The sequence below is a fragment of the Exophiala xenobiotica genome, assembly GCF_000835505.1.
Source record: "Exophiala xenobiotica strain CBS 118157 unplaced genomic scaffold supercont1.5, whole genome shotgun sequence".
In the NCBI taxonomy this organism is placed as follows: domain Eukaryota; kingdom Fungi; phylum Ascomycota; class Eurotiomycetes; order Chaetothyriales; family Herpotrichiellaceae; genus Exophiala; species Exophiala xenobiotica.
In genome coordinates, this window is record NW_013562490.1 from 1,584,859 (window position 1) to 1,611,204 (window position 26,346).

At 50.9% G+C, this 26,346-nt stretch overlaps 12 protein-coding genes across 13 annotated transcripts; 6 read left to right on the plus strand and 6 right to left on the minus strand.

The window, feature by feature from the left end:
• Positions 1-547: 547 nt before the first annotated feature.
• On the plus strand, positions 548-1,438 carry PV05_08334 (uncharacterized protein; the record flags this gene model as incomplete). The annotated part of the gene is made up of 1 exon (XM_013457840.1): positions 548-1,438. One exon carries the CDS (start codon positions 548-550, stop codon positions 1,436-1,438), a length of 891 nt encoding a protein of 296 aa, XP_013313294.1.
• A 1,414-nt stretch (positions 1,439-2,852) lies between these two features.
• Positions 2,853-3,873, minus strand: PV05_08335 (uncharacterized protein; the record flags this gene model as incomplete). The annotated part of the gene is made up of 1 exon (XM_013457841.1): positions 2,853-3,873. One exon carries the CDS (start codon positions 3,871-3,873, stop codon positions 2,878-2,880), a length of 996 nt encoding a protein of 331 aa, XP_013313295.1. The 3' UTR covers positions 2,853-2,877.
• Positions 3,874-4,073: 200 nt separating this feature from the next.
• Positions 4,074-5,427, plus strand: PV05_08336 (ornithine carbamoyltransferase). The gene has a single exon (XM_013457842.1). It carries the CDS (start codon positions 4,208-4,210, stop codon positions 5,243-5,245), a length of 1,038 nt encoding a protein of 345 aa, XP_013313296.1. The 5' UTR covers positions 4,074-4,207; the 3' UTR covers positions 5,246-5,427.
• Positions 5,428-6,410: 983 nt separating this feature from the next.
• Positions 6,411-7,667, minus strand: PV05_08337 (uncharacterized protein; the record flags this gene model as incomplete). Its single annotated transcript, XM_013457843.1, has 2 exons — positions 6,411-7,549; positions 7,604-7,667. 2 exons carry the CDS (start codon positions 7,665-7,667, stop codon positions 6,411-6,413), a joined length of 1,203 nt encoding a protein of 400 aa, XP_013313297.1.
• Positions 7,668-9,292: 1,625 nt separating this feature from the next.
• On the plus strand, positions 9,293-10,737 carry PV05_08338 (uncharacterized protein). The gene is made up of 2 exons (XM_013457844.1): positions 9,293-9,450; positions 9,537-10,737. The coding sequence occupies exons 1-2, from the start codon at positions 9,445-9,447 to the stop codon at positions 10,605-10,607; spliced, it is 1,077 nt and encodes a 358-aa protein (XP_013313298.1). The 5' UTR covers positions 9,293-9,444; the 3' UTR covers positions 10,608-10,737.
• Positions 10,705-11,947, minus strand: PV05_08339 (uncharacterized protein; the record flags this gene model as incomplete). Its single annotated transcript, XM_013457845.1, has 3 exons — positions 10,705-11,277; positions 11,340-11,521; positions 11,566-11,947. 3 exons carry the CDS (start codon positions 11,945-11,947, stop codon positions 10,705-10,707), a joined length of 1,137 nt encoding a protein of 378 aa, XP_013313299.1.
• A 534-nt stretch (positions 11,948-12,481) lies between these two features.
• On the plus strand, positions 12,482-13,943 carry PV05_08340 (uncharacterized protein). The gene is made up of 2 exons (XM_013457846.1): positions 12,482-13,184; positions 13,298-13,943. Exons 1-2 carry the CDS (start codon positions 12,780-12,782, stop codon positions 13,823-13,825), a joined length of 933 nt encoding a protein of 310 aa, XP_013313300.1. The 5' UTR covers positions 12,482-12,779; the 3' UTR covers positions 13,826-13,943.
• Positions 13,944-14,037: 94 nt separating this feature from the next.
• PV05_08341 (uncharacterized protein) lies at positions 14,038-15,257 on the minus strand (the record flags this gene model as incomplete). Its single annotated transcript, XM_013457847.1, has 5 exons — positions 14,038-14,265; positions 14,321-14,436; positions 14,488-14,591; positions 14,645-14,831; positions 14,885-15,257. 5 exons carry the CDS (start codon positions 15,255-15,257, stop codon positions 14,038-14,040), a joined length of 1,008 nt encoding a protein of 335 aa, XP_013313301.1.
• Positions 15,258-15,623: 366 nt separating this feature from the next.
• On the minus strand, positions 15,624-19,646 carry PV05_08342 (uncharacterized protein; the record flags this gene model as incomplete). Its single annotated transcript, XM_013457848.1, has 1 exon — positions 15,624-19,646. One exon carries the CDS (start codon positions 19,644-19,646, stop codon positions 15,624-15,626), a length of 4,023 nt encoding a protein of 1,340 aa, XP_013313302.1.
• A 1,607-nt stretch (positions 19,647-21,253) lies between these two features.
• Positions 21,254-22,137, plus strand: PV05_08343 (uncharacterized protein; the record flags this gene model as incomplete). Its single annotated transcript, XM_013457849.1, has 3 exons — positions 21,254-21,708; positions 21,764-21,965; positions 22,040-22,137. Exons 1-3 carry the CDS (start codon positions 21,271-21,273, stop codon positions 22,135-22,137), a joined length of 738 nt encoding a protein of 245 aa, XP_013313303.1. The 5' UTR covers positions 21,254-21,270.
• A 228-nt stretch (positions 22,138-22,365) lies between these two features.
• PV05_08344 lies at positions 22,366-24,370 on the minus strand. 2 transcript variants are annotated; one of them, XM_013457850.1, is made up of 4 exons: positions 23,603-24,370; positions 23,380-23,456; positions 23,175-23,331; positions 22,366-23,123 (listed from the first exon to the last, which is right to left on the minus strand). In XM_013457850.1, coding segments are annotated over exons 2-4 (411 nt in total). In that variant the 5' UTR covers positions 23,381-23,456; positions 23,603-24,370; the 3' UTR covers positions 22,366-22,870. The 2 variants fall into 2 exon arrangements, with proteins under 2 accessions (XP_013313304.1, XP_013313305.1); XM_013457851.1 differs by having other exon boundaries at positions 23,380-24,370.
• A 93-nt stretch (positions 24,371-24,463) lies between these two features.
• PV05_08345 (uncharacterized protein) lies at positions 24,464-26,305 on the plus strand. Its single transcript, XM_013457852.1, has 3 exons — positions 24,464-25,533; positions 25,581-25,790; positions 25,838-26,305. Exons 1-3 carry the CDS (start codon positions 24,855-24,857, stop codon positions 25,930-25,932), a joined length of 984 nt encoding a protein of 327 aa, XP_013313306.1. The 5' UTR covers positions 24,464-24,854; the 3' UTR covers positions 25,933-26,305.
• Positions 26,306-26,346: the final 41 nt, after the last annotated feature.

Here is a 26,346-nt window from a genome sequence, read left to right on the forward strand (position 1 = left end):
TAATGATCGGTTTTTCAGCTGGCGAAACAGTCTATTTGGCTCACAAAAGCCGGTCGCTCAATGACAAATGCTTCTCACTGCGTCCAAACCTGGCCTTCCCAGCCGCTTTTTTTACCCCTCCAGGCAACGATATCATGTCCTCACCGTTGCCTGGAGGAGCTAAACCGACTCTGGACGGCCTTGGGGCGCGGCCAAGTGAATAGAGAGTATTGTTGTGATTTGCCGCCGAATTAGTGGACTGTAATTTCTCAAACCAACACGCTCTGAAAGGTTGAGACCAACTAATTGATGATGAGAAACCTCTTTACAACAATCAATACTTGATTATGAAAGCTCTCGCATTGTTTCTCGCTTAAATCAAGACCCTGCTGCCTTGAAATACTTCCAAGAAGCGACCTCGAGGGCATAAATCGAGGGTCAAAAGCCTAGACACGTTCTCTCCTGGCCTCATCCTCCACCCAGCCTGCCTCAATCTCCTCTGCAAGTGTAAGTAATATCCTCTTCTTACCTGCTTCGCATCCTGACAGACTCAGTTACATTGCCTACTATGCTCGATCACCACGATCGCGAGTACGTCGAGTTCTGGGATGGAGTCCTTCAGCTTCGAAGGACGATCCTTCCAGGATATCAGACGCGTCAGCAGGCTCAGAGCTTGCTTGACCTCGTGGAAACCTACTACAGCACAAATGAAAGAGATGATCTTAAGGGCTTATTGCAAGCGCTCGTGGACTACGTGGGTCTCCACACCTACGTCAGCCTTGACCTCCTCAACAAAGATGAAGTCTTGGGAACCATGCAACAGATCGTTGATGGTGTCAACATACGGGACCTCGAGGTCCTCAGAGCCTCTCCAGCTCCTGAGAAGATCGATGAGAGGGAAGAATCTCCAGATGCACAACCCCACCCTCCGACGACCGACCCAGACAAGAAACAGTGGGTTTTTGTCTGTGATCATTGCACCGCCTACATTCGACAAAAGAATGACTTCCACAAACACCAGCAATATGGCACACAGAGATCTGGCTACAACAACAAGAGAACCTTGGACGCAGGAACGCGAGGCCGTACAACAAGAAGATCACAAGATCTCGAATCAACCGTGGCGACAAGGTCGAATTACCAAACTGACTACGACATCGAGAAGAACAATTATTTCATTGTCATCTGCACTAAAAAGCGGGAAGATACCAACCCATCCGGACCGTCCACCACTGTCATTTGTACTGGTGCCATCGCCTTTCGATGTGGTCCATACACTATGTACGACGATTGCGCTAGAACGCGTCAGAAACACCAGTTACTCAGAGTCTCAGCGGGACAACAGGTGGTTGCCCAGGGAGGGTCCCTGGATGGCTGGTCCACCATGGATCCTCCTTGGGACTATACCTGGGGAAGCTGGGCCTGTCGACGGCTCAGCTTCCCCGAACGCAGCCTCTAACCCAACCATTGGGGCTGTGGCCTCTTACCCAAGGGGGCACTTCGAACGAGGTGCTAAGATCGGCGACTCCTCCAACCGGTATGAGCACACCTGCAAGAGATGTGGTGAATTCTTCCCTAAGGGGCGCATGAAGAATTTGACGAAGAAATGTGCTGTTATGACGATGAAAGAGCGTGTACAGATCATTATGCGGCTAAACGACCTTGTGGTTGAAGATGCTCAAATGCACATCTTTCCAAATACACCTGTAAGAGAGGGAGATAATCAGATCGCGAGCAGCAGAATGGCATGGAAGGTTTGGTAGATGCAGCCCGTCAGCTTGGGACTGACGCTACCCAGCAGGGTAGCTTCAGTCATCCCAATATCGACTAGCAGCATGACTACCTCGATCGGGAGCAAGGGACGTCTCATTCTCAACTCTCATCGCACCATTGGGCAGGGACCATGAAGAACCTAAGTCTTACTTAATAGATAATGTATCAGTCCTGCAGGACCTCACAATAACACAACACATTACATCCTATCTGTTGCACCCGCCATAAGTAGTCTGGCTACCTTGCTCCGGACCAAATGCTGTCACGAAATATCATGGACTCGAGATTGCGTACGATAATTGGCGTTTAAGATTGGAGTGTGAAAGGAAATCCATGGAGAGCAAGGCACGACAGACTTCTAGACACTTTCAGTCCCAGTGTTGTAGTATATAGGTTGGTCCACCCCTTAGGACTCTTGAAGCCCAAGAAATAGTTCAATTCAATTTCTGTTGGCTCCTTTGTCAATGATATTTGTGCTTTAATCACGAGTCTTGATTCAAAGGTACAATGTTCACTGCTCAGGGAGCTTGGGTAGAGTTAAATGAGACAGACCTGCTGCTAAGCATTACCACCCTGTCTCAAAGTGCCATTGCGATCTGCTCTACGCAGCTGAAATTCCCAGCTCATAATAGGATGCGGCCAGTTTGTATCGGAGGACCACAGCAGCAAGCCCTTCGGAGCCCTTCGCTTGATGTAGATGGAGAAACTGTTGTGGAAAGACTTCCTCTTGATTTAGCACTTTTGTGGTGGTACGGACGAGACAATGCCCATTGAGAAAGCTGCAAAACGCACCGTGGCCTTCTTTTCTCCATACGACCAACTTTTCTTGTTGAGCGCCGCCTCCGTGAATCTCGCTTCTATTCGTCGTCAGAGTCGAGCACTGGCTTCTCGAACGCGGCCAACATCCAATCCCACAAGGCCACACCGGTTGTAGTGGCTTCTAAAAGTACCCAGTCTGGCATGTACGATGAGGAAGGGCGACAATTTCTGCTGCCATTGGGCGATATGCGCGGTATCCGTCGCCTTTTGAACCAACACCACTTTGAAATGCTGGAGCACCAAGGAGGCTATCTGACAAGACGCAACTACTACACGTTCATCGCCAGCGCCCCTGCTCGGATGCAATCAACAGGCGGCATCTAACCTTTGTCTGAACTTCTTGATATAGCCAGGTGTTGTCTTACAGCATCCGCCAACAATAATACCTTTCCATGCTCCTCTCTGCTTGGATTTGGAGACGATATCAAAGAGTTGCTCTTCCCATGGCGTTTGGTCGCTGTCATCTCCGATCCATTCTTGCAATCTCGTGTCGTAGACCTTTCTACCCGCACCATCCGGATACACGACTAACCTTGGCAGTCTCAAAGATTTTTTCCGTGCTGCATCCTCGAATGCTTTGACCAGTCCATCAACTTTATGGATCTTTGTGCAATTGACGCCAATAGCCCACGGCGGTTTGTCTCCTTGCAGCATAGTACTAACTAATTCGTCGATGCCGGTCCCGTCGGGAAGCCTTTGGTCGTCATTTGGAAAGACACAGGATACCCAGTATGGCTTGTCCGTCACACTTAACATGACCTTTTTGGCTGCGCGGACTTCATCGATCCGTGGCAAAGTCTCGAAAGCCACAAGGTCGATTTCTTCCCACTCCTCGCTGCTTGTGAAGGTCGATACCCGAGTCATGTGGAAGTCGTAGAGGTCCTCTTCTGTCATCGTCCCATATGCCCCGGAGTATTCAGTGCTCGGAATCATGGTCGCGCCGTAGGCACCCAGGCTCAAAGCCACGAGACCAGGCCTGCCATCATAGGATTCTCGCGCAATTCGGACGGCGGACAGCATGTAACCCCGTGCTTCCTCCGCGTCGATGCCTGCCTTGTTTATGGTCTTTGTATTCTTGAAGCCATGGAGACTTGCCTGGTAAGTCGCTGTGAGGATGATATCAGCGCCGGCATCGGCAAAATCCCGTTGGACGGCTTTCAATGTCGAAGTATTTTCAACCAGAAGGTGCGAGGACCAAAGCGGAGTTTCAGAAGAGAATTTGACACCGTGCTGGTCTTCAAGTGTTGTGCCAAGTCCACCATCCAGAAGAAGGATATCCTTGTCTAGCAGATTTGTAGCCATTATGGATTGGTTAGACTGTCATAGACCGAGCACTTGATTGACGTCCGGAGTAGAAGACCAGAATTTTCCTCCACGAGGCTGAGATCCCCGCACTAAATCTAATCCATTGAGTTCGGGAGATCGACTGCCAAGATTTATAGTGTTTCTGGGGAAAGCTTGTCTGTTTGTCCGTCGCTTAAAAATTTCCCAGCTGCATCATCCAGTTGCGTCCTTTTTTCCTGTGGACGTGACTCAAAAAGCCCCCACACGTTTCGCGCACTTCGTATATTGAGGAGTGTCGCAGGCGACGCCTCTCACCTCTTTCACCATCTTCAACGACTGCTGGTCCTACACAATGGCAGCTCTTCGCTCCATCGTCCGACCCATCCAACAGCCTTCCCGCGCTCTCTCCACAAGTTCCTCCTCCAACCCTCGGCACCTTCTCTCTCTTTCCAATGTGACGTCCACTGAACTAGCGACCCTCGTCAATAATGCTACCTACCACAAGACGCACAGAGCAGACACATCATGGCCGCTCCGAGATGCCCTCTCCGGCCAAACCATCGCGCTCCTCTTCTCCAAACTCTCAACGCGGACGCGAGTATCCACCGAAGGCGCTGTGGCTTCGATGGGCGGACATCCTATGTTCTTAGGCAAAAACGACATACAACTGGGCGTCAATGAATCACTATACGACACATCGGTCGTGATATCGAGTATGGTGTCGTCCATCGTTGCACGAGTCGGACCTCACGCGGATATTGCAAACTTGGCCAAAGACTCGTCCGTGCCTGTCATCAACGCGCTATGCGACACATACCACCCTATGCAGATCATCGCCGACTTTGCGACGCTGACGCAGACCTTCAAGCAGCCAGCCGAGAAACTGAAAGGGTTGAAGATCGCTTGGGTGGGGGATGCCAACAACGTCCTATTTGACATGTGCATTGGCGCGAAAAAGTTGGGGATTGACATGGCAGTTGCTACACCCAAGGGCTACGAGATCCCTGGGAAGATGAAGCAAGAAATCAAGGATACTGAGGGCCAAGGTACTTTGTCCGAGACAAATCAGCCTGAAGAGGCCGTCAAGTCCTGCGACATCATCGTCACGGATACGTGGATCTCGATGGGGCAGGAGGAAGAGAAGGCGAAACGGCTGAAGGAATTTGAGGGCTTCCAAGTCACGGAAGAAATGGCCCGCCGAGGAGGAGCTGGCAAGGAGTGGAAGTTCATGCACTGTCTGCCCCGGCATGCCGAGGAAGTTAGCGATGAGGTGTTCTATGGCAAGAGGTCTTTGGTTTTCCCGGAGGCGCAAAATCGATTATGGTCTGCGATTGCCACTCTAGAAGGTTTCGTGGCGAACAAGGGAGTGATACGGCAGGCTGAAAAGTAAAGGTGTGGCGGGTTTATTTCCCGTCTCTTGAAGAGAAATGGTGGAAGAAACGAGAATTGAACAAGGCGAAGTCAACAGGCGGAGAAGTAGATACCCATATATCAGAAGATGACGTGCTGAAAAGAGATGAATTCCGCGGGTGTCAATCCGCTGACGAAGAAAATGAAGTGCGAATGGTACAGGGACGATTGGCTATGCATGCTGCCCCTAACCTCTACATGCGAGAGGGCCCTGAGTGATTTACGTTGTAGCATTCTTGTTGGAAGCCGCTCATTTGACACGCCAACGTCTGCCAGACATATACCCCATAGAGGAGTGATACTGTGTGGATACCTCGAGGAGTCGAAGGATATACTTCTGTATAGTGATTGGATAAGAGAGGGTGGGGGTTCTAATCCCATGAGTAGAATTTTGTTAGTAAGGACCTCCCAGAACCAACTTGCGGGCTCTCTTCCTCAGCTTCCTCTCCTTGGCCACACTCCGCATGCATGACATGGCCTCGAGCCGTCAAGCACGGATCATACTTTGTTGGCTGGGACGGAAATCCCCGGCATGCAGGCTGATGTGAACGAACGTGTGCTGCGACTCCGAGAATGAGCTCGAGTGCTAAAAGGCCAGAGCGCGAACGACACACTGATCACTTACTAGTCAATGATCGAAATTGGCGACCTGATCACGCCACAGTCGCAGATACCTGGAGCCATTCATCCTGAGGAGGCAACGTCCAGCAGGGTCTGGTAGAACCCAGAAGAGAAAGAGGATCGTGCAACAAGGTCTGGTAATCTGACACCAACCTTCCTGATACAGGAGCAGAACCCGACTTCTTGATCATGACGTCTGCTGCTGCGACGAGTCGCCTACCTCAGATCCGAGTCGGTATCTTTGGACAATATTGAGCCCAGAGACGCTAACCTCAAGAGTCACTTGTCCGTCGCCTGGAAAAGAGCCACTTTTCCTTTACTTGGACTATTTTCGGACACAGCATTTTACTAGGAGCAGGTATCTCCAAGAGCTCCCCTTGGACCCAAGCTTGGACATGCGAGACAGCGGGATATACACCCTTCGAGATGCACTCTCCCATCCTGTCCGGAACGACAGCCATCTCTACCACATCAACCAAGCACATCTTTTCAAATCCCAACTATCTAGAGCATTGGAGTCTAGGTCAGTCATAATACCACACCATTTCCGAGGGAAGGTTGCCGAGCATTCCATAGTCCACCCCTTGTTGCCTAGTGCAAACAGCAACGACGTCGAAGCTTGTTACCACTTCGATCGGATTAAAAGCCTCGTCGGCAAGTTTCTCGATCCATAGGAGTGCTGAATCAGAGAACGAAGGGTCATAGTATACAAGTCTTTCACATCCAAGTTGCTCCAATTCGCTCGCAAAGTCAACAGCCGGCAAATATGACAGTGTGCAACCGCCAGATTCGAAACTCATGCCAATGATCAGGATCCTTGGTTGCAACACAGATGATCCCAAATTTACCGACATGATATGGCCATGAAGCTCTCTCGCCAGCTGCCGCGGACGGTTTCTCATGCTTTTGGTTGACTGTGTCAATACTGGTAGATTCTCGTACGTCGCCAGAAGGTATACAGCGTTGACAGGAACGCAATGGCCACCAATACCCAGACTAGGATGAAAAGCGTGAAAACCGAAGGGTTTTGTGGAAGCAGCATCGATAACCTCGCGAGGATCTAAACCCAAATTCCGACAAGCATCACTTACTTCGTTAACATAAGCGATATTGACCATTTGATAGGAATTCTCGAAGAGCATGGTCATCTCTGCAATTTCAGGGGATGATACTGAGAGCACAGTGGGGAAAACAGTCGAGTAAAGGGCCAGTATATTGCTCTGCGCTTGCGGCGTCAGTCCTGAGACAAGCTTTGGAACATCCGTTCCTGCTGGAGGATTTTGCCCGGGATCAAATCTTTCTGCAGAAATTCCGGTGTGGAAGATGTGGCCGACGGGGTCGAACAGTGCTCGCGTAGTGCCAACGGAGACATTGCTTTCGATCACAATCGTGCTGTCCGGGCTTGCACGACGTACGACCGTCGACAGAGCCGATTTCAGGTGAGAGATATCCGCAGAGTAATCTGTTCTTGGAAATGTTGGGACAGCGAGCAGGTAGTGTGTCGCCCTTCTCAAATCCACCTCGTTGCTTGTCAGTTTGAGGGCCGCATGATCGCGGTACTTGGCTCGGAGTTCCTCGATCCGCTTCTCAGAGATGTCGAAGCCAATGGTAGCATACGCCTGACTAAATTCCCGAAGGAATGACTCGCCGACAACGCCCAATCCTACAATGCAAACGCATGCAATTCCAGCTGCCGACATACTATCGTTTGTATTACGAACGGTGTTAGACAAAGGATGAGATGGAAAGATAAGGGGTTCTTTTGTTCGAGGTGGGATCATGAACGCTCCTGCCTAGTCATTGAGGTCAAGCACAGGATTTTATACGTTAGCAGTTGCATTCCTGAAGGTGCCTTTCTCCGGTTACTCGGCAGTTCATCCTCTACACCTCTTTAGGTCTTCTGCGATACCTTGTCTCTGTCCTGTCCCACTAAGGGGGAGCTATTGGAGTTTTCGTTCGGCTTTCTCTTACACGAATACGTGCTTCTGTCTCAATCGTTCTATCATTTGCGGTGATTGTACCCAAGGTAGCTATCATTCAATGGTTTCAGCTAAGCGAATCAGCTCGAAATGGAGTATGGTAGCATCGAGCACATGGTTCTCCACCATTACGAGCATTGCGAACTAAGAAACAGGAACATAGCGACTAGGCATTCCCAGCTTAGCAAAAAAGCAGACATTACCTTAGCGTCGCAGCTATCGATACAGCCATCCCATTCTCGGTCTTGAATAGCAAAGTCTGAAGGCTGGAGCCGGTCTGCTTATGGTCATTACCGAACCTGTGACATGATGTCCGGCGGGCTACGAAGCCATCAATGCCACAACTACGCGTGGTTTCCCAGCGAAAGAAAACCCACAACCGCAACCTACAGATGGAGGGCTTCACATGGACAGGGTCCCTGCTAGTGGCTCTTAGTATTAAGGGAGCAGCGAACTTCGAACGGTCCCAACTCCAAATGTGCTTCGGGTCTTGCGTTTACGTACACCCAAATGACCCACGAGAGCCACTCGTATACGGAGCTTAGCAGCACAGACCGGAAGGAAGTGATTCTCTTCCGGGTCTACCCTGGGTCAGCACGCGACGGACAATCAGCACCCCCTTTTCCACAAAGAGTACAGTTGCGCCCGGCTGTGGATTGAGTATTGATCCCAGTATTATGGTGACTCGGGAGATGGTCCGTGCCAATGGTGGGAAGGCCAGGTACAGAGAGGAGCTGCTACAACAGACTGACCATATCCAACCAAAGCACGCCACAATGGCTCAAAGCCAGAAATCGAAGGGCGTCCGGAGTAATGTCCCAGAAGTGGAAAGGCCCTACTCTCAAATGTTGATAGCCTAACGCCTTCTCTGTATAAGTCGTTCCGTCAAATCCATGCACTGCAATGTCCGAGCTGTCGGAACAACAAGTCAAGTGCAGGGACCACTGCAGGGGCCATGCCCGCCGGACCACGGTGTTTCAAAGGGTATTGGGACTTGTGAAATCCAACGACGGAGTGCTTGTGACCGGGGAAGTGATTTGTCGTCCACTGGTCGGCTTGCTGTCCCATCGCATTACACATAGCTCGCAAGGGCAATGACAGAGTGACACGATGACATGTTGGAGATATTAACAATGAGAAGAACGTGTACCGTGGCGTAGACTAAAGGAAACGTGGTTGACTTGTGTTCTTTGACAACGAATTATTCCAAAATCAATATGATCAGGCAGAATGGGCTAATATATCATGGTGATGGTTTCCATTCTGAAGACTTGTGCAAGCGTTGCCTTCAACGGGCAGAAATTCTCAGACGAGGCTGTCATGACCAAGGGGTGAATAGAGCGGCGTCAAAATTTCCCCAGCGGGAAATCCTGCCAGTCCTTCACATGCCTCGGTCGACTTTCAACAAACAACACGCCACATCGACGTCGACGACATTTTGTTCCTTCTTCTCTCCCTGAAGCCCATTTCAGCTCAAGGATCAGTGCAAATCCATTAGCGGCTCTTCTCTTACTCGTTCTTTTCCATACATCTTCGAATTCATCGCCCTACGACACTACGCCTGCGCGCTCCCTCATCCATGGAGGTACTTTGCCCTCTCTCCCAAGACATCCATCCTTTGTCCTTTTTACCCCCCTTTCTCTCATGGAACGTACGCTCACTTCAAGGCAGTCTCCATCCCTCTCGCGCTCGTCGTCCTTCGCCCCGGGTCCCCACCGACGCTCCCACCCGAATCTACACCACCTGTCCCTCGCACCACTTACACCAAAATACCCGATCGACCCAGCCGATTACTCCGCATACTTCGATCCATCGACCTCGGAACTACTAACTTCGACCTCCATCTCTCAGATAGCCAGCCTTCCATCTCCCGGTGGCATACTGACCTCCCACTCGGCCGTGCACTCGCGTGCGAGTTCCCGCAACCGCCTGCGCAAAAAGACGCGCAGCGCTGTCTCTGTTCAAGCACCCGCCTCTCACGCACACTTCCACTCCAGCCTCACGCCCTCCGGCGCCCTAACAAGCGAAGGCTTCGGTTATAAGACCTCGAAATCGGGACTGCACCTCCACGTGTCTGATTCGTCCTGGTTGATCCAAACGGGTCTCGCACTTACAGAAGGCTCCCGCGAGAGTAAAGGCCAATCATGGCTCAGCAAGCGCGACTCATCTACATCCTTGCACAGCCCGGCGGACGAGAGACTACAAGCGAGATCGGGCCGCGCCACACCAAGCATTTCGCGACGGAGCAGTCGCACTGGCAAGAGAAGCAGAAGATCACTCGCAATGACACCAGCTCTGCAAACGCCGGTGGACGAAGAAGCTGCACCGGATTGGGCTGATGCAAGAACACAAGCCGAGATTGCTGCACAGGTGGAAAGCGATCTGGCAGACGAGTTCGACGATGATCCGTACGGTGTGCTTGACTTTGAGGCGCAATTCGACAGCGAGGACGAGGAGGATGTACGCAGGGAGATCTCAAAGTACAGGCTGGGACGATGGATGGATGGAGTTGTGGATGTATTCCTCAGATTGGAAGATTTTCGAGAGTCTCAGACTTCTCAGGAACCAGATTCGGAGGCTGGAAGGGCTGAAGTGTCTGTGGCTCCTATTCCAGCAAAAGATGTTGAGGCTGCGAGTGTGGCTTCTGAAACTTCTGTGGAGCCACCTCCTGAAAGACCCAACGGCATCTGGGACGATGTGTTCTGGTTTGGGCGGTTGATAGGAAGGACAGTCAGATCTTAGCAAGCCCTCGCGAGCCGCAAGGCTGTCGCCAGTGTTATGTACAATATCCAGTCTTCTCCCGGTGTCTCAAAGAACCTATCCCGTTTGCATTTGTCGCTCAGTCCGACAAGTCGATGACCTCTGGCTCATGCTTGACTCTCTTCCTTGGAGGCTCGGTGGTGCTGAGACTCTCACGGGGATTTGCTCGGTCGGGAGCTTCTCGCTTGACGATGGAGTTCGCGTTGCCGTCTTCCTCGTAGTCACCCTGTGGGAAAGCCACGATTGCAGCCACTGATCGCCGTAGGGCACCCAGGTTCTCCTCCAACTTTAGCTTCTGTGCCTCCAGTCGTTCAATCGCAAGTCGTGCAGCTTCGAGCTCTGCCTTTAATTCGATGCCAGCCATGGGCCCGGAGAAGAAATGTCTTGATTGTACCTTCTGTCGATCCAGCATCGTCGTCGCCTCCTCGAGTGTCAAAGAATTCGTGGCTCTGTCCTCCAACGGCAGTGGTGGTGGTGTACGTGGCAGAACCTCCAGGATCTGCAGCGCATCTACCTCCGTGAGCGAGGCAATAGTGAAAGTTTGACTGAGTCTTACGTTTGGATCTGTAAAGGAAGATAAATTCGGCAAGGGGTTCGTTGTCAACACATTCACCCGTTCTGACGTTCCTGGATTTTGCAGGTCATCCTTGACCTAACCCGGGAGGCTGTCAGAATCGATAACGACAAACCCAGCAATACATACTCAGTACCAACATCAACTGCTCTACCCTTCAAAGCTTTCTCTGGGACTGGCTCATTGGATAATGGCATATACGGAAGCGTACGCTTGCCTCTGTAGCTGGTGGTTCGTTTTCGGTTGCATTGGACCTTGATGGTACCGATTTGCGCATGATTCTTCGGGTCAACAGCCGGAGATGTGGTGGATGTTTCATCAGCTATTCTTGTCAGCCCGCAACAGCAAACTGACCACTCCGCTCACTAATAGAGAGTTCCTTCCAGCAGAATGGGTGCAGTTTGGACACAACTTCATCGCACCTCACTGCTCCACTCCTAGAACATGCATAATAGCCTTGTTTATCAAGGTCCTTCTGCTCGACACACGGCGAAGTGAGTCTCTGTCCGTCGACAAAGGTCCGAAAGACGATATAGTCAGCTTTACCAAAGTCCAGCTCCCCTATGGTCTTGTAGGTGATCTGGAACTCAGCTTTGGGAGTGGCTTCGATGTACTTGATGACCGTTGCGGCCTGCTGGGTCGAAGAGCCGCTCAAGATGTTGGCTACTGCACCTGGGTCAACATAGTATTCTTGCAACGTGTTTCCCTGGCTTGAGATAGTGACTTCGAGATTTCCAAGGACCGCCATGGAGACTGTTACGTGCAGAGGACACAGCGACAAATGCACCAGGTACTTAGATAAATGCAGAAAGCCAGCAGTACTTGATTAAAGCAATGTAAGACAAGAAGGAGAAAGTTGAATGAATATCATGTGCATGAGGAGTGCATGGGATACAAGAGCAGCACATGGTCAACGGCATCAAAGGAATACTAAAACCAAAGTTAAAGTAGTCATCACTTTGATAGGAATGAAGTTCCGAGGCTGTCCGGCAAGGACAATGAAGGCATGGGTGAAATATCGCTGTATGTAGACAGGGGAATGGCATTGTCTGAAGGCGGCTACTTGTTTCTCACTGAGAACTATCATCAAACAATGAGATGAGAATATGATGAAGATGAAGATGATGAGATGAAGGTGAGAGTAAACAATCTTGGCAGGCGCCTCGGCGCGTCCGGCTCGACGGGTGACCGAGCAGTCAAGGCGGCGAGGCGGGTTCTTCTGGTCTTGTCTGACACCCTGTACATATATTGCTACAAAAGATCCCTGATCACTGCCTGATCCACAGAAATGCTTTTGTCAGACATAGATAATTGTGTCCTGCTACTAGGCTGGCGCCGCCCAAACCCAACATCAACATCATCATCATCATCGTCCTCCTCAGGACTTGATCCCTGTCCCAGCCTCGCGACCGCCTGGTCATCCACCCATTTCTCCACGACAACACAACACCCGCTCATGGCATCACTTGACCACAACAACGACCACGATATGTAAACCATCGGCCAGCACCTTGTTTTCCCCCTTCTCGTGTCTCTGTTCTCTTCCATCTACGTCCTCCTCATCACGCTACAATCCCACCATGCTCTTCACCATCTTCTTCACACTTGCCCTCCTGCCCCTGCCATTGGCATCAGCATGGGGCTCCCTCGGCCACCGCACAGTCGCCTACCTAGCCAGTCTATACTTCACCCCTCAATCCAACGTCTTCACAAACACCCTCCTGAACGGCCAGGACATATCTGAAGCATCCTTGTTTCCCGATAAGGTCCGGCACATGCCCGCCTTCGCCTACACAGCAGGATGGCACTATATCGACGCCCAAGACGATCCTCCACACCAGTGCGGCATCAATATAACCCGCGACTGTCTGCCCAAAGACGGCGGGTGTGTCGTGAGCGCCATTGCGAACCACACGGCTCGTGTCGCCAATGCAAGCCTCCCGCGCTTCTACCGTGGCCAAAGCCTGCGGTTTATGATGCATTTCGTAGGTTTTCCCCCCCGCCTCCCCTGACAGGGCAGGAAGCCAATGGCGTTCCTGCCAGATCAATTTGCCTTGGGTGTGTCTCTTACCGCAAAGGAGCGTCTGACAATATTTAGTTTGGCGACGTACACCAACCCCTCCATACCGAATCCTCCGACCGGGGTGGTAACGACCTCGCGGTACTCTTCGACAATCACGCAACGAATCTACACAGCGTATGGGACACGCTAATTCCCAACAAACACGCTGGACCCGACACCACCACCACCACCGCTCACTCCGACTCCATCAGCGGCTTCCGCTCGAATGCTGACGACGAACTTCTCGCCGCATTCCGCTGGGCACAGCGGCTCTACGCCAATGACACTCGCCCTCTATCCGAGGAATGTCTCTCCGACGCCGCAGATTGCGGCCTGTCATGGGCCAGCGAGGCGAACGCGTACGTCTGCTCGTACGTGCTGGCACATGACGTGCACGGGTTGGAACTGGGCGAGGACTACTTCGACGGCGCAGTACCCATCATCGATAATATGGTCGGCAAAGCGGGACGGAGGTTGGCCGCTTGGATCAATGCTATAACTGAGAATATGAGCTTGGCTGAGATTGGAGGACTCTCCGCCAAGAATGTGTTGGAAACTCAATAGATCTGGAACGCCATAAAGAGAACGTACAATCAATTCAAGGGGTATCTTCGTGTAACTCAATAACGCTCACTCGCTGGCTCCGCTTTGAAAGAGCACAATCACATCATCTCAATCCACCCCCGAAAATCAGACTCCAGCTGGTATCCCAATCTATTCCCTCGCATGCGAGTCCCATCGCGATCTTCATACCAGATCCCAGTTTTGCCGGGCCATCAGAGCTGGACGACCTCAATGTCCTCATTAGTCTCTGTTACGTCGTTTTCCACAACCTCAACCTCGTCTCTCGTGGGTGTCCTTTCCTCGTCGTCAGAATCGATGTGATAGATTGTCTGGCCGTGGACTCCTTTGCTTGACTTGAGCGGCCTAGAGTCGACGGTCACAGTCTCACTGTGCTCGCGCTTGATACCGCCGTTTTCTTGTTTCTTGATCGCTTGTTCCTCCTGACTTCTGGTCAATTATGCTACAGCCCCTTGCGAAAATTTTAAGCACACTTACTCGCTGTCTTCTTACTAGGTCTTGGAGCTCTTCTCTCGAGAGCTCGTCGAGGGGTCGTTCGTCAACGGGTACAGGAGTAGGCGATCTTTCAATGATCAGTAAGGATTGAAGTGCTCCTGCTGCGTCTTGAGTATAAAGCCATTGATCGGGGACCGGGACCAACCTACGTTTTGTGCGGTACTTGAAGACGAACGTCGCTAGGGCCTGCTTGTCCAGTGCCCGCGTCTGGAAGCTCATGTAATCATCGACGTTCTGTCTAGAGCGGACCATCCTGTTTTTAGATCAGTGGTATGTCTTGCATGTTGTGGCCGTGAACTGACTGACCGGGTCGCAACGTCAAGTGGTCTTCCTTTCAATGCCTTTTCCGGTATACTTTCCGTATCACGGGCTTTGTGCGCATCCAAGTCACGGCGTCCCAGTGTCTGCTCACGCCAAACCCTAACAACAATCGTGCCCAGCTGGCCGTACTTCTCTTTGTATTTGTCAAGGTCGTCGGCTTTCTCTAAGTCCCCTGAGAATCGTTAACACGTCGCTATAACATTCGTCTCGGGCAAGCAATCTTACTCGTCTCAAGATCTGAGAACTGGAATTGATACAGTGTTGCCGCACCGTTCTCCGACGCAATATGGCCAGCAATGAGTATCGAAGGGGTGTAGCCCCGAGCACGCTGATTCAAGAACCTGCCCCGCAGCAACAATCCACTGGTAACATGGTGGCCGTCAACCTCGACATACGTAGTTACCGAGTCTTCACCTTGGGTGAAATTGTAGCTGGCCTGAAGATCGGACTTGACGGCGAAGTGAGAGCCAGCAGCTGCCTCGACGTATTTTGTGACAGTCTTGTCATTATCTGTCACCTCCTCTTCGTTGTCGTCGTACTCCTTTGCTGGAGTTCCGTCAACGATGATTTGTACCTCACACTCGCCGAGGATAGCCATGCTGGAATACCTAGGTAGCAAGGATAATCGAAAGGAGGAGTCAACAGAACAAGAAGCGATGATGACCAAGAACGAGGGCACAAACCAAGTCGGTCCGTGAAGGATGTGGAAAAGAACGTGTGACAAGTACAGTTGGGTGAGGACCAGACGTGACGTGATGAAGCGAGGTGGATGGAATGATATGAAGTGGATGGATGAAGAGTGATGAAGTGGAAGTGATGAATCTGCCAAGGCAGTCTTTGTGACTTCCTAAATTTTGAATAGAACCATTCATGCATGGTCATCGCTTTCCAGCCTCGTTCATCGAGGTCATCCCTTTCCGGCACAGATTGGCCTGAAGAACTTGAAGTAAGTCGTGCACTACGATCACTGTTCAATGCTCTCAGTGGTAGCTTCCTGAGCCATCTGCTCTCCGTCTTGATCAACAATGTCCCTCACAGATCGCCGAGCCGCAGTGACCAATCCATTATAATGGTCTTCCAGCCTCCCCTTCTCGACAAACTTTTTGAGCTTGGCCTGCTCTTTATCCATATCCTTGCGCACACCTTCCAATTCGTTGTGAGCATGTCTCTCCTGCAGTGTTGAAGGAAAGGCTTCTCGACCCAGGATCTCATGGGGCGTGAACAAATGAATCGTTGCTCCTTCAGAATGTTCCAGTAAGAACACCCGTTGAATAGTCCTGAAGAGACTCGTCTGTTGCATTTCACTCTGCACCCATTGGTCATCTTTTCCGCTAGTGTCGTTGATCATCAACCAGTTATCTCGGATCATCGCTCTTCTCCAGATCAAAGCTCTGAGGTCATCTTGCTTGTGGTCCGGCAGATCTGCGAAGTCGACTATCCTCAAGGCAATTGCGAACTCCTGTCCGCAAACTTCAGGATCTTCTTCGGGCATTCCTATCCACTCAACCGCGTCCATCAGAGTCAACAGGTCCACCATTTCCTCAATTGTCAAGGGTGTCTGATGTATCAGGGACTTCAAAATCTGCTTCAATTGTCGCTTCAATCCTGGAGTATCCCTGACCAGTCGTGACGCGAAGTTCTCCGTTGTGAGATCGAACGCCGCCTTCTCGTCGACAGCAGCGCCAACCGTAGCCATGATATGCTGGGAGACTCGTTCTTGGATGTCGATGATGGACAGCTCGCGATCATACCGCTCGGTAGAACGCGGGGGTCGGTTGGCATCTTCATCCGCCGCCAATCCTGCCAATTTGGCCAGAGCCAGCTCGGTCTTCTTGTTCCAGACATCGACCATCTCTTCAGCTGCAACATCTTGCAATGTTCGCTCAGCCCGTCCGTAATTGCCGCTACCAATAACATCATGGATCCAGCTAAGTTTCCCAACTTTCTGGCCAAACTTCTGAGCTTTCTTAAAGAACCAAGCGAGAAATTGTTGTTTCTTCTCATCTTCTTGTCCTTTGACCAAGAGGTTGCCGCATTCATCATCTTCAATCATCTGACTGAAGCTGGCCCAAGCCCAAGATTTGCCAAACTTGTCGAAGTATTTTTCGGCTTGATTCTGCATCTCAGTGATTATCCTCAGGTTGGCGTCCTTCAATAGCGGATTGGCCTCGGCTTCAGCTGTCAGTCTGCTGTAATATGCGTAGTGCAAAGCAACAAGCATCCCACAGTTCTGCAGCTTCTCAGCCAGATGAATGGCTCCTGGCATGTTGAAATGAGAAATGACCTCCAGTGCCTTGTTCAATCTGTCTCGCTTTTCGTCCTTCAGGTTCTTGAGTTCATCCTTGAGCACTTCAGCATCCTTTTCAACCACCTTCAAATGGCATTCTGCTTGAATAAATTCTTCTTCGGTGATGCGTGAAAACAATTCAACCTCCGTTGGTAATCGAGCAGCAAGTTCTTTCAGCACACTCTTGCTCGGTGCTTCATACAGTTTTCCGTTGAGATCAGTGGGCATCTTCTTTTTCTTGCTCTTTCCTTGGGTGTGGTCCCACCACTCGGTCAGGAATTTGCAGATGTCGTAAATGAGTCGTTGGCCGAATCGGAATGGTTCAGGAGCTGATGTCCAGGGGTGAGGTATTTCGACGGGGAAGCCTGACACAAGCACTCCTTCCTTGAATACCTCATCACCCAACCCGTATAGAAGTGCATTGTCTTCTCGAAATTTGAATGCGGCTGTATATGAAGCAATCCATAAATCGACAGCCTCTTTCAGATAATCGGCTACGATCCGGGGATCTGTCACCTGCATGGGCTCCAATTCAGGGATGCAACTGATCAATTCCGACATGAGATGGCCCACATTATCAACGCTGTTGATCAACCAGTGTCGTACCCGGTCCTTCTCTCCCTTTTCTGGATCGGGATATTTCTGGCGAGACTCATGCAAAGCTCGGAGCGTAAAGTCGAGATATGGCATCTCACGGTCTTCTTGAGGATACTTCCGCTGTATTTCTTCTTGTACCTTCCAGACTGCTTGAGCGGCGGCTAGTTTCTCCGCATTCAGCAGCAGCTGGAATCGGACATTGCGACAAATTGCCGAAGGATAGTACTGCATCACATGCTGAGCCAGGTCACTGAGAGCTTTCGCTCTGAGCCGCAGGTGCATGTCGATGGACGGCGCGCTCTTTGGAATATGTTTTGAAGTTGAAGAAAGAATTTCAGAGCTGATTTCCAAGGCAGCCGCCGCGATCTCTTTGGCTGAAAATATTTGACTGATATTTTTCAGATCGAGGGGATTCTGCTTGATACTCCCAAAGAAAACGGCTTGCTCGACTTTACTTTTGCCGCTAATACGATCATTGAGATCTTCGACGTCCACTTCATCATTGCCGCGAAGATGAGAGACCATTCTGACTATGCCGAAGCCCTGAACCCCGAACACGACCGAAGCTTGTTTTTCTGAAGTCTCAAGGACGTAGCCCAGGACTCTGTAGATAGCTCCATCTTGGAATGTGACAGAGTCTTGGAATGGTTCGGGCAGTGTATGCCGCTCCATCATCAATTGAGACGATGGTGATTCCTTGATTTTGGCGAGAGAGAAGATGACGATGGCCGTCTCGAACAGAATGAACGCCACGGGCTGATTTCTTGCGACACATAGACGAGGTCTCCATGATTGTTGTTCCGAGACTTTTGTTGAATAGCAATTGATGGGATGCACCACCTTGACTTTCGCTCCTTCATCGACCACCATTTCGATCATGTAGTATTTTGTCTGGTCATCCACCGAAGCCGAGGCGAGAACCATCATGGGCGCACCGTGACTACCACGCCGACTCAATGCCGTACTTGGTCCTGCCGAGAGCTCCACGTCCAGCACCTTGAATTGTGGTTGCGGCGTGTCCGGGATGATGGTCCTCAATGCCTCCACAATCTCCTCCTTGAAATTGAACGATGTTTCCAAAGAGTTGCCAACGCTCAGATTGGTGTTCCAGAATTCCAGATCAGCATCTTCAGTGGCGACCACGACATCGCGTTGCCCTTTTCTCGACCCTCCGGCTTTGACAATTGGTGTGCCTTTTCTTCGGTCAGCGCCAAAGACATTGCGAATGCTGCCGAGAATGCCTCCAGTGCCACTTGTGTATCTTCGCAAGAATTGGACACCAATGCCCGGCCTGCCCATTTGGTCACGAATTGTCAAGTGGGCAACTCGACCATGACGCAATGAGAGGATGAATCCGGACGGCTCAGCATTGACCAGCTCTTCCACGGCCTCACCACTCAGCATTCCTGGTATGGAGCCCTGAACGTTCGCATTTTGTCCTGGTATGAGAGAAGAAGCATTTGTGATTGTTTCCCAATAAACAATCTTTCCCCATTTTGCAGATACTGCCACGATACCCGGTTCACCACTCGCAGACTTGGCCGTAAAGGTCGCCAGGGGAAGAGGATCATCAACCGAGGCAGGAGGGAAGGGTAGCTTGAAGGTAATGACATCTCGAGATGACGGAGTGGACGCGCTCGAGTTGTATGGCCAGATTATTGCGTCGCTGTGAGTGAGGGCCAACGCGTAGCCATATTCGGGAGAAATGATGCACGAGTAGGGGATCGTAGGCCGATTTCTGATCTGCTCGGGGAGGGAAGGTAGCTGAGCGACATTGTAGAAGTCATTATTGGACAGAGTCAATGCACCACTAGCAGTTCCTGCTGCTCTGTCGGAGCGCTTTTCAGGCTTCTTCGCTCCTCGTAGAGTCAACTCTTTTGAGTGCGCAGAGGGCGTGACGTGTCCATTGCTCTTCCCTTCGACTGCTTCCCGTCCTGCAATCTCATTCAGGCTAGCTTCAGCTAAGGGTTCGAAGGTGTCTCGCCGCAGGGCAGATCGCTTTCTTTTCGCTTGAGGTATTTTGATCGAGTCTTCTGACCCCGACGCTGGTCGCGTTCTTTTGGGCCGCAGAGACTGTATTCGTGAAGCGTCTGGAGAGAACATGCTGAACAATACCCAGACGCGCTCAAGACATCGAGCGAAGGAAACGGATGGCGCGATGGCTTTGCAATGATGCTATGAAATTATTGTAAGGATGAATGCGATTGTTATGACCGCGCCTAATTTCCGATGGAGCAACGCTGGCTGGCACTGCGCTTAACTTACCTAGATGGCTCGATGGGTGCTAGACACGTGCTAGATTAACTACAAGGAACTGCCCTCCGGGTTTACTTACCATCGTTGCTACGACGTGACGAAAGAAGGTTTGCCGAATGCACCTAAGACGTCTGCTCAGTACTCGTACTGAGCACGATGGCATACTGAGCATGAGTACCTAGGTATGTATCAATGTAGGTCAGGCATACGACCTCTAAACCGTCTTCGATGAAAGTCAAAATGATTCAGTCTGGCCACCGACCGCCTCCAGGAGAAATATGACGATAATGTGCGGGCTATTCTACATTTGACGCCCTCAACGAGGACAACAGTATCCTGGTTGCCTGGGCTTCAGGAATCCACTACATTTGACTTGGGCTAGCACCATACTTACCAGCTCGCCAGGTGCGTAGTAGGATCCAATACCCAAATCCATGGGGTTTACAGGGGTTTTATCTGGTGTGACCCGACCCCCTGTCGACAAACTCGAAAATGTCTGTAAGCCCGCACGCTTCACCTCATAAGCTTATCTGATAGGCTATAATAGTACTACTATGTACGTACGTTATTCCCAGCAGCCAGGTTTGTGCATATTCTATTTCAGTGTAACAGTGGACACCGTACCTTATCTCGGTATAGTTGCCTCCCGTTGTTCATGCGGGAGTTCCTCATTCCCAGTTCCAGGTATGTCATCTTCCACTTTATCTTCCCCTTTATCATTTGGATTCTCCCTTCGCGCTGCGTCGTCACAGTTTCGTACCAGTTGTCATTTAGAAGGTCCACGCCGGCAGATGGCACGCCATGCCGCGAGCGGCCATGACGAGGCCAATGAAGCAAGACCTCTTCTCTCACCGGTCCCCGATTCGCAGGAGCCTGCCAATGGGCCTGCCGCGTCGTCCAAATCTGTCCACCTCACACGCTGACGGTGGCCATGGATGCACGTGGTTGCTCTGGTCATCGTCATCGCCGTCGTTTCCGATATAGGAGAATCCCTGTACGCTGCACCCAGGGTTCGCTTATTTGAGTCCAGCGTCTGCACCCGATACTATATGCAAGAGGATCCCTCGTTGGTTCACAGACCCGGAGATGTTCCGGAACATCTCTGCAAAGTCAATCCCGTGCAGGACGAGCTCGCTTCTGTGTTGGGCTGGCAGCTTTTCTTCGACAGCATTCCAGCAATCCTGCTTCCCGTCCCATATGGCTATCTCGCGGATACGCGCGGGCGAAAGCAGATTGTTATCCTGGCAATGCTGGGCTATACTCTGTCTTACATCTGGACCTTATTTGCTGCAAGTCTCAAAAGACCCTACAGCTTACTCGCTGCGCGCTTCGAGTTAATCCCTGTTTGTCTTGTGAGTAGGCTGGGGCGTTGCATTTGCCTTTGCACTATGTCTGGCTATCTTCGCTCTTCTTCCTCCTCGGTGGCGGTCCAACAGTCGGGACGACTCTGATCACCACCGTCGTTGCCGACATGGTACCACCAGAGTCATGGAGCACTGTGTTCTTCTATCGATTCTGCACAGACCTAATCGCAGACCTGGCGATTCCTCCCCTGACCTCCGTTTTAATGTCCAAGAACATATGGATCCCCCTCCTTGGCGCCGTATTCTTCCAAGGGAGCTGTGCCGCGATGCTGCTCATCCTACCAGAGACGTCGCCGCTGCCTATGCCCGAAGATGCCGGGCGCCCGCTTATGGCCACGACCACTTCCGAGCCAGAAGACTATCCAAAATCTGCCAAGTGGTGGAAGCACAAAAAGCGCCGGGCTAGAGACTCGTTCAGTTTCGTCCAACGCGATTCAGCTGTTGCAGCTCTCGTGTTGACCTTTTTGATTTCGAAAGTCGGACGTCAGTCGACCAATGTCCTTCTCCAATATGCCTCCAAAAGATACGGCTGGACCCTCTCACAGGTATGTGCTCAATTCTGGGTGCCTCTTCTTGTTACTAACGTCATTTTCAATGTAGGCTGGACTATTACTGTCTTTGCGTGCGGCTGTGAACATTGCTTTGTTTGCCCTCATTTTGCCAGAGGTTGCTGCTTTTGCCCTCCCACGTGTCGGTTCAGCGTCTCTTAGAGATCTTTGGCTCGCCAGAGGAAGTATTATATTTTTACTCCTTGGGACCTTTTTACTGTTTTTGTCGGCAACTCCTGCTCTGATGATCATTGGTAAGGAACACGACGCGCGTCTCGAGTCTCACGGACAAGGAGACGGACAGGGAGCGGCTGACTGCTTTCTACAGGCATCATCTTGTTCACACTGGGAACTGGTTTTGCACCTACAGCCCGCAGTTTGGTGACCTCACTTTGTCGAATCTCACAATATAGAGACAACCAGTGATATTGGGCGCCTGTACGCACTGATCTCCGTAATGGAGGGGATTGGGGCTCTTGTGGCAGCATTGGGCATGTCATGGGCCCTACGATTTGGCCTCCGTCTGGGCCAAGCATGGCTTGGGCTGCCCTTTGGATTTGCTGCCGTCCTCTTCGCTTTGGTGGCAATCATCACGTGCGGCATCAGGGTTAGAAATGTATGAGCGGCGTCCCGTAAGTGAAATATTCGATGTAAGGCGTGGAATTACAAGTGAAAACACTACCAACTTGACCTGTCGGACTTAGGTATTAATACCATTGAACGTAACGCAATACATAGTAGCTTACGACACCGGGCAGCCTTTGCAGTTTGTCACAGTCGGATAATCATGGTTCACGTTTTCTGAACTCGTTTTCCAACAGTTGTAGCAGTGGGATAGAAAAGGACTGTGTGCTGATTTGGGAGAACAGCAACAGAGGCATGAGAGTCGCACTGGACGACTGAAATGGGGGTTCACACAGAACAAGCCATATCACGAACAGCGAACAGAAGGAGGTTTGGATTCTGCAATTCTTGATTTGGATGGGTTCTTGCTCTGCTAATCATGCTGATAGAATCATTCCTGTTCGTAGTCTCCATTGTTATTTAAAGCACACACTGTGTTGTCACAGCGTACATTGTGAAGCACCATCCTTGAGCGCCATGTAAGGAGATTGATCACAGTGTGACAGTGAGATCATCTCGAATGGATTTTGTAGTATTACATCTTGTTGTCATCATCGACACTTCCTCCGAGAGTGCTGGAGTCAGTGCTCTCTTCCTTAGAAAGGTTGGAGGCTTGCTCGATGTCATCGACAGTCGGTCCATGCAACTCTTCCTCGAAGACAGGGTCGGTCTCGATGGCTTCGAACTTGGTCTTGAAATCACCTAGGGCTTGAGTGCTGCTGTTGGACCGACGACGAGCGTTGGCGAGGTTGTATGGGTAGTCTTGAACTTCGTCGCCCTCACGGCCCCTGCTTTTTGTCAGTATTTTGAGTGTAGATGACATGTCACGGAATCCTTACCAGTTGCCCTTACCACCGCCTTGTTTCTTGACAGCTTTCGGATCGGCATCGACATGACCATGTTTGGCAAAATAACGGGGGAGACGCTCTTCAGCGATAGCAGTTCCATCCGCCAGGGCGCTGTGGTTGCGGTCGTTTCCTTTGTTGGTACGGGTCACTGCGCCGCAGTCAGTCCACTGTCGAAGGAAGATCCGGAAAGACTTACTGATGGAGCAATGAAGTGGTAGGAGATGGTTGAGAGGGTTGTAGTGATTCAGGAACTAGTGTTGTGGTTGATTGTTGCTTGAGATAGGAGTCAGCTTTGATTGAGATGAAGTTGGAGTTGAAGGGGGAAAGACACGCGACCCTGCAGGCCTCGTCAAAGAGAGGAAGAAGCTCGGACCACCCAGATGATGATCGCTGATGTATTGGGTTTGGGGAGGACTCACGTTATTTGTTGACGGGTTATAGCGTAGCTAGGATAGCTTTGGCGAGATAGAAAGAAGAGTGGTATGTTGTGATTGGGTCTTTGAGCTGGTCGAGTACTGTTGCTGGAGGGAAAGTCAGGGTGAGCGAGATCCGGAAGTAGAGTACTTATGGGAGATGAGGCGTGGCTGCTACTGGGCGATGATGAATGCAAGGGGCGTCAAGAAGAGGCCAGATATCAAAGCTAGTCTAGTTCTGATGAGAAGAGTTTCGACTTGTTTTGCTCGCATGATCAGTCAGTGCCAGTCCAACCACTCCGAGGTCATTTCTGGAGGCTTCTGTTCCTCTGCCAATCGTCATTGCACTTTTCCCCGGATTCCTGTTGCCGACTACATGCCGTGGGAAGCACCCACTTTTGCGCCATTTGGGAGTTTAGCGCGGGGCTGACGCCTGTGGTTGCGAATGACCTGAACACCTGAATCTCCACCCTCCGAAGTAGTGTTCAGGTACCGATGATGATCTGAATGAAAAGGATCTGGGTCGATCTGAATCATTTGCAATATATGATGCATTGCAATGGCAATTTGCTGACCTGAGTGTGCCTAGTATTCCTCACAAGGAGGAACAAGAAGCGTGGGGATCATTCCATGACCCACCCATTGGCTGACAGCTGAGAAATGGCGACACCTGGGAAACAGATCTCCGTCACATTTATGTGGATAAGTTGACTGACCGTTGTACTCGTACTGTGCACAGTACTGTGTACTCGCATAAACAGAGGTAAATTAATGTCGCAGCTTACCCAGCTCCACCGGTCGGTGGCACCGTCTTTATCAGAGGACAAGTGTCGGCGACTATGGACAATTCTAGAACGACAACGTGATGCAGTGCCGTACAGTGGTCTGATCTAATCGGTGGGCCGCGAGCCTGGCCATGAACGTTGTCACGTGAGCTGTTATTCCCTTGGTGAGTCAAGTCCTCTCGAAAGCCCCAAGTGTCTCTCTTTACTGCTTGAGAACCCATGCTATCGTCTCAGGTAACAATCCTTATTCAGGAACAGAAATAGTTTGTGCTGGTGTTCCCCACGTGGCAGCAAACCAGGTAGAGAGGTCGGTGCCGTGGTCGGAATTGTGCCAGCTGCAGGACTAGCGCCATTCCCCTCTTTCGCTCCCGATTGATAATCTGGGTTCCTCGTTTTATCTTTTCCTGTCCTTCCAAACTGCGTTCGAATTACTCCCGCCACCACTGGATTTTCTTTCCACTGTTACAGTCAATATGTCGCCCTCGATCTTCATGGACACCTCAGATGACTTTGTCATGCCTACCGCAAAGGCCCCTCAATCCTCCCCGCGGACCCTCCTTCTCTCGCCACCATCTTTGTCATCCCACCAAGAGAAATTAACCAATGTGTTGGAAATGCACAACCGAGCAGTCACAGATATGCAAATGCTAGACAGACTGGCCGTCGGACTTGTGTCGCTCCCAGAATCAACATACGACATCGTTACAGTCCTCTCCGATGCCGATGGTTCCCGCCGCGAATCACAAGCCCTACTAAATCGCGATGTGCTGGCAGTATTGGTGAAAGCACTCAAGAGTGGGGGTCAGGTACGGAGCCAAGATGGGCAATACGGCAGTGTGGAAGGTGCAGAGAGAAATGAGGCAATCCTTGCTGGACTCTCTTTCCAGCCAGGCGTAGGATTTGTCAAGCCAGACTACGGCGCGCAAGAGTCGATCCCTCTGAAGTTTGGCAAGAAGAATGCGGCTCGGGCTGCTGGCGGACTGAGCACTAATGGCAATTCTGTTTCACTGCCGCTCAATGGAAAGCGAAAGGGTGTGGATGATGTTCCTGCGGGTGTAGGGTTTGATGACGGAGCGGACGAGTCTGACGACGAATTGATTGACGAAGACACATTGCTGGACGAGGACGATCTCAAAAGACCAATAAAGATTCGTAAGTCTTCCTGGACTGCCGTGGTGCTCACAAGCTGATGTTTCTAGCGACCGAGTGCAAACCAAAGGCAAAGAGACGACGAGCGTGCAAAGATTGTACTTGTGGACTGGCGCAAAAGCTGGAGGCAGAGGATCGAGCTAGGCGAGACAACGCCGATCAGGCCTTGAACACGATGAAGTTGCAGGCAGATGATCTTGCCGAAGTCGATTTTACAGTCCAGGGCAAGGTCGGGAGTTGTGGCAACTGCAGTTTAGGAGGTAAATTTCTATTTCTTGGTCCATCCGCAGATGCTAACGTCGCTTAGATGCTTTCCGATGCGATGGATGTCCTTACATTGGCCTCCCGGCTTTCAAGCCTGGCGAGGAAGTTCGCCTCTTGAGCAACGACATCCAATTGTAGACCAGACACTTTTCAATGCATGGCGATGGCGTTTGGGGGTTAATTGACTGGGAAGACCTTGCATCGACGATGATGCCAGTGTTCAGGACAGGCAGGCTAAATTTGGGATTATGACTGGAAATGGGTAAGAGTATCTTGACCTGGAATATATATTTCAAATAGACCTCTGGAGTACTGGAGGACACAAGACAGGAGAAGAGGTGCTGTCTTGCATGGGGTTTATACTATTTACTATAGAGCCTTCGTGAGCCTACAATGGCCTACAGCACAGATTACTACGAGTACGTACCAGTTACCTTATGTGAGAGCAAGGAGTCGACGAATAGCAGTGGCTCCAGATAAGCTGCCAGAGAAATGTTTTAATGTTTCAAAACTCCAATCGTCAGCCTCCGGTTTTCGCTGACAATTGATTTG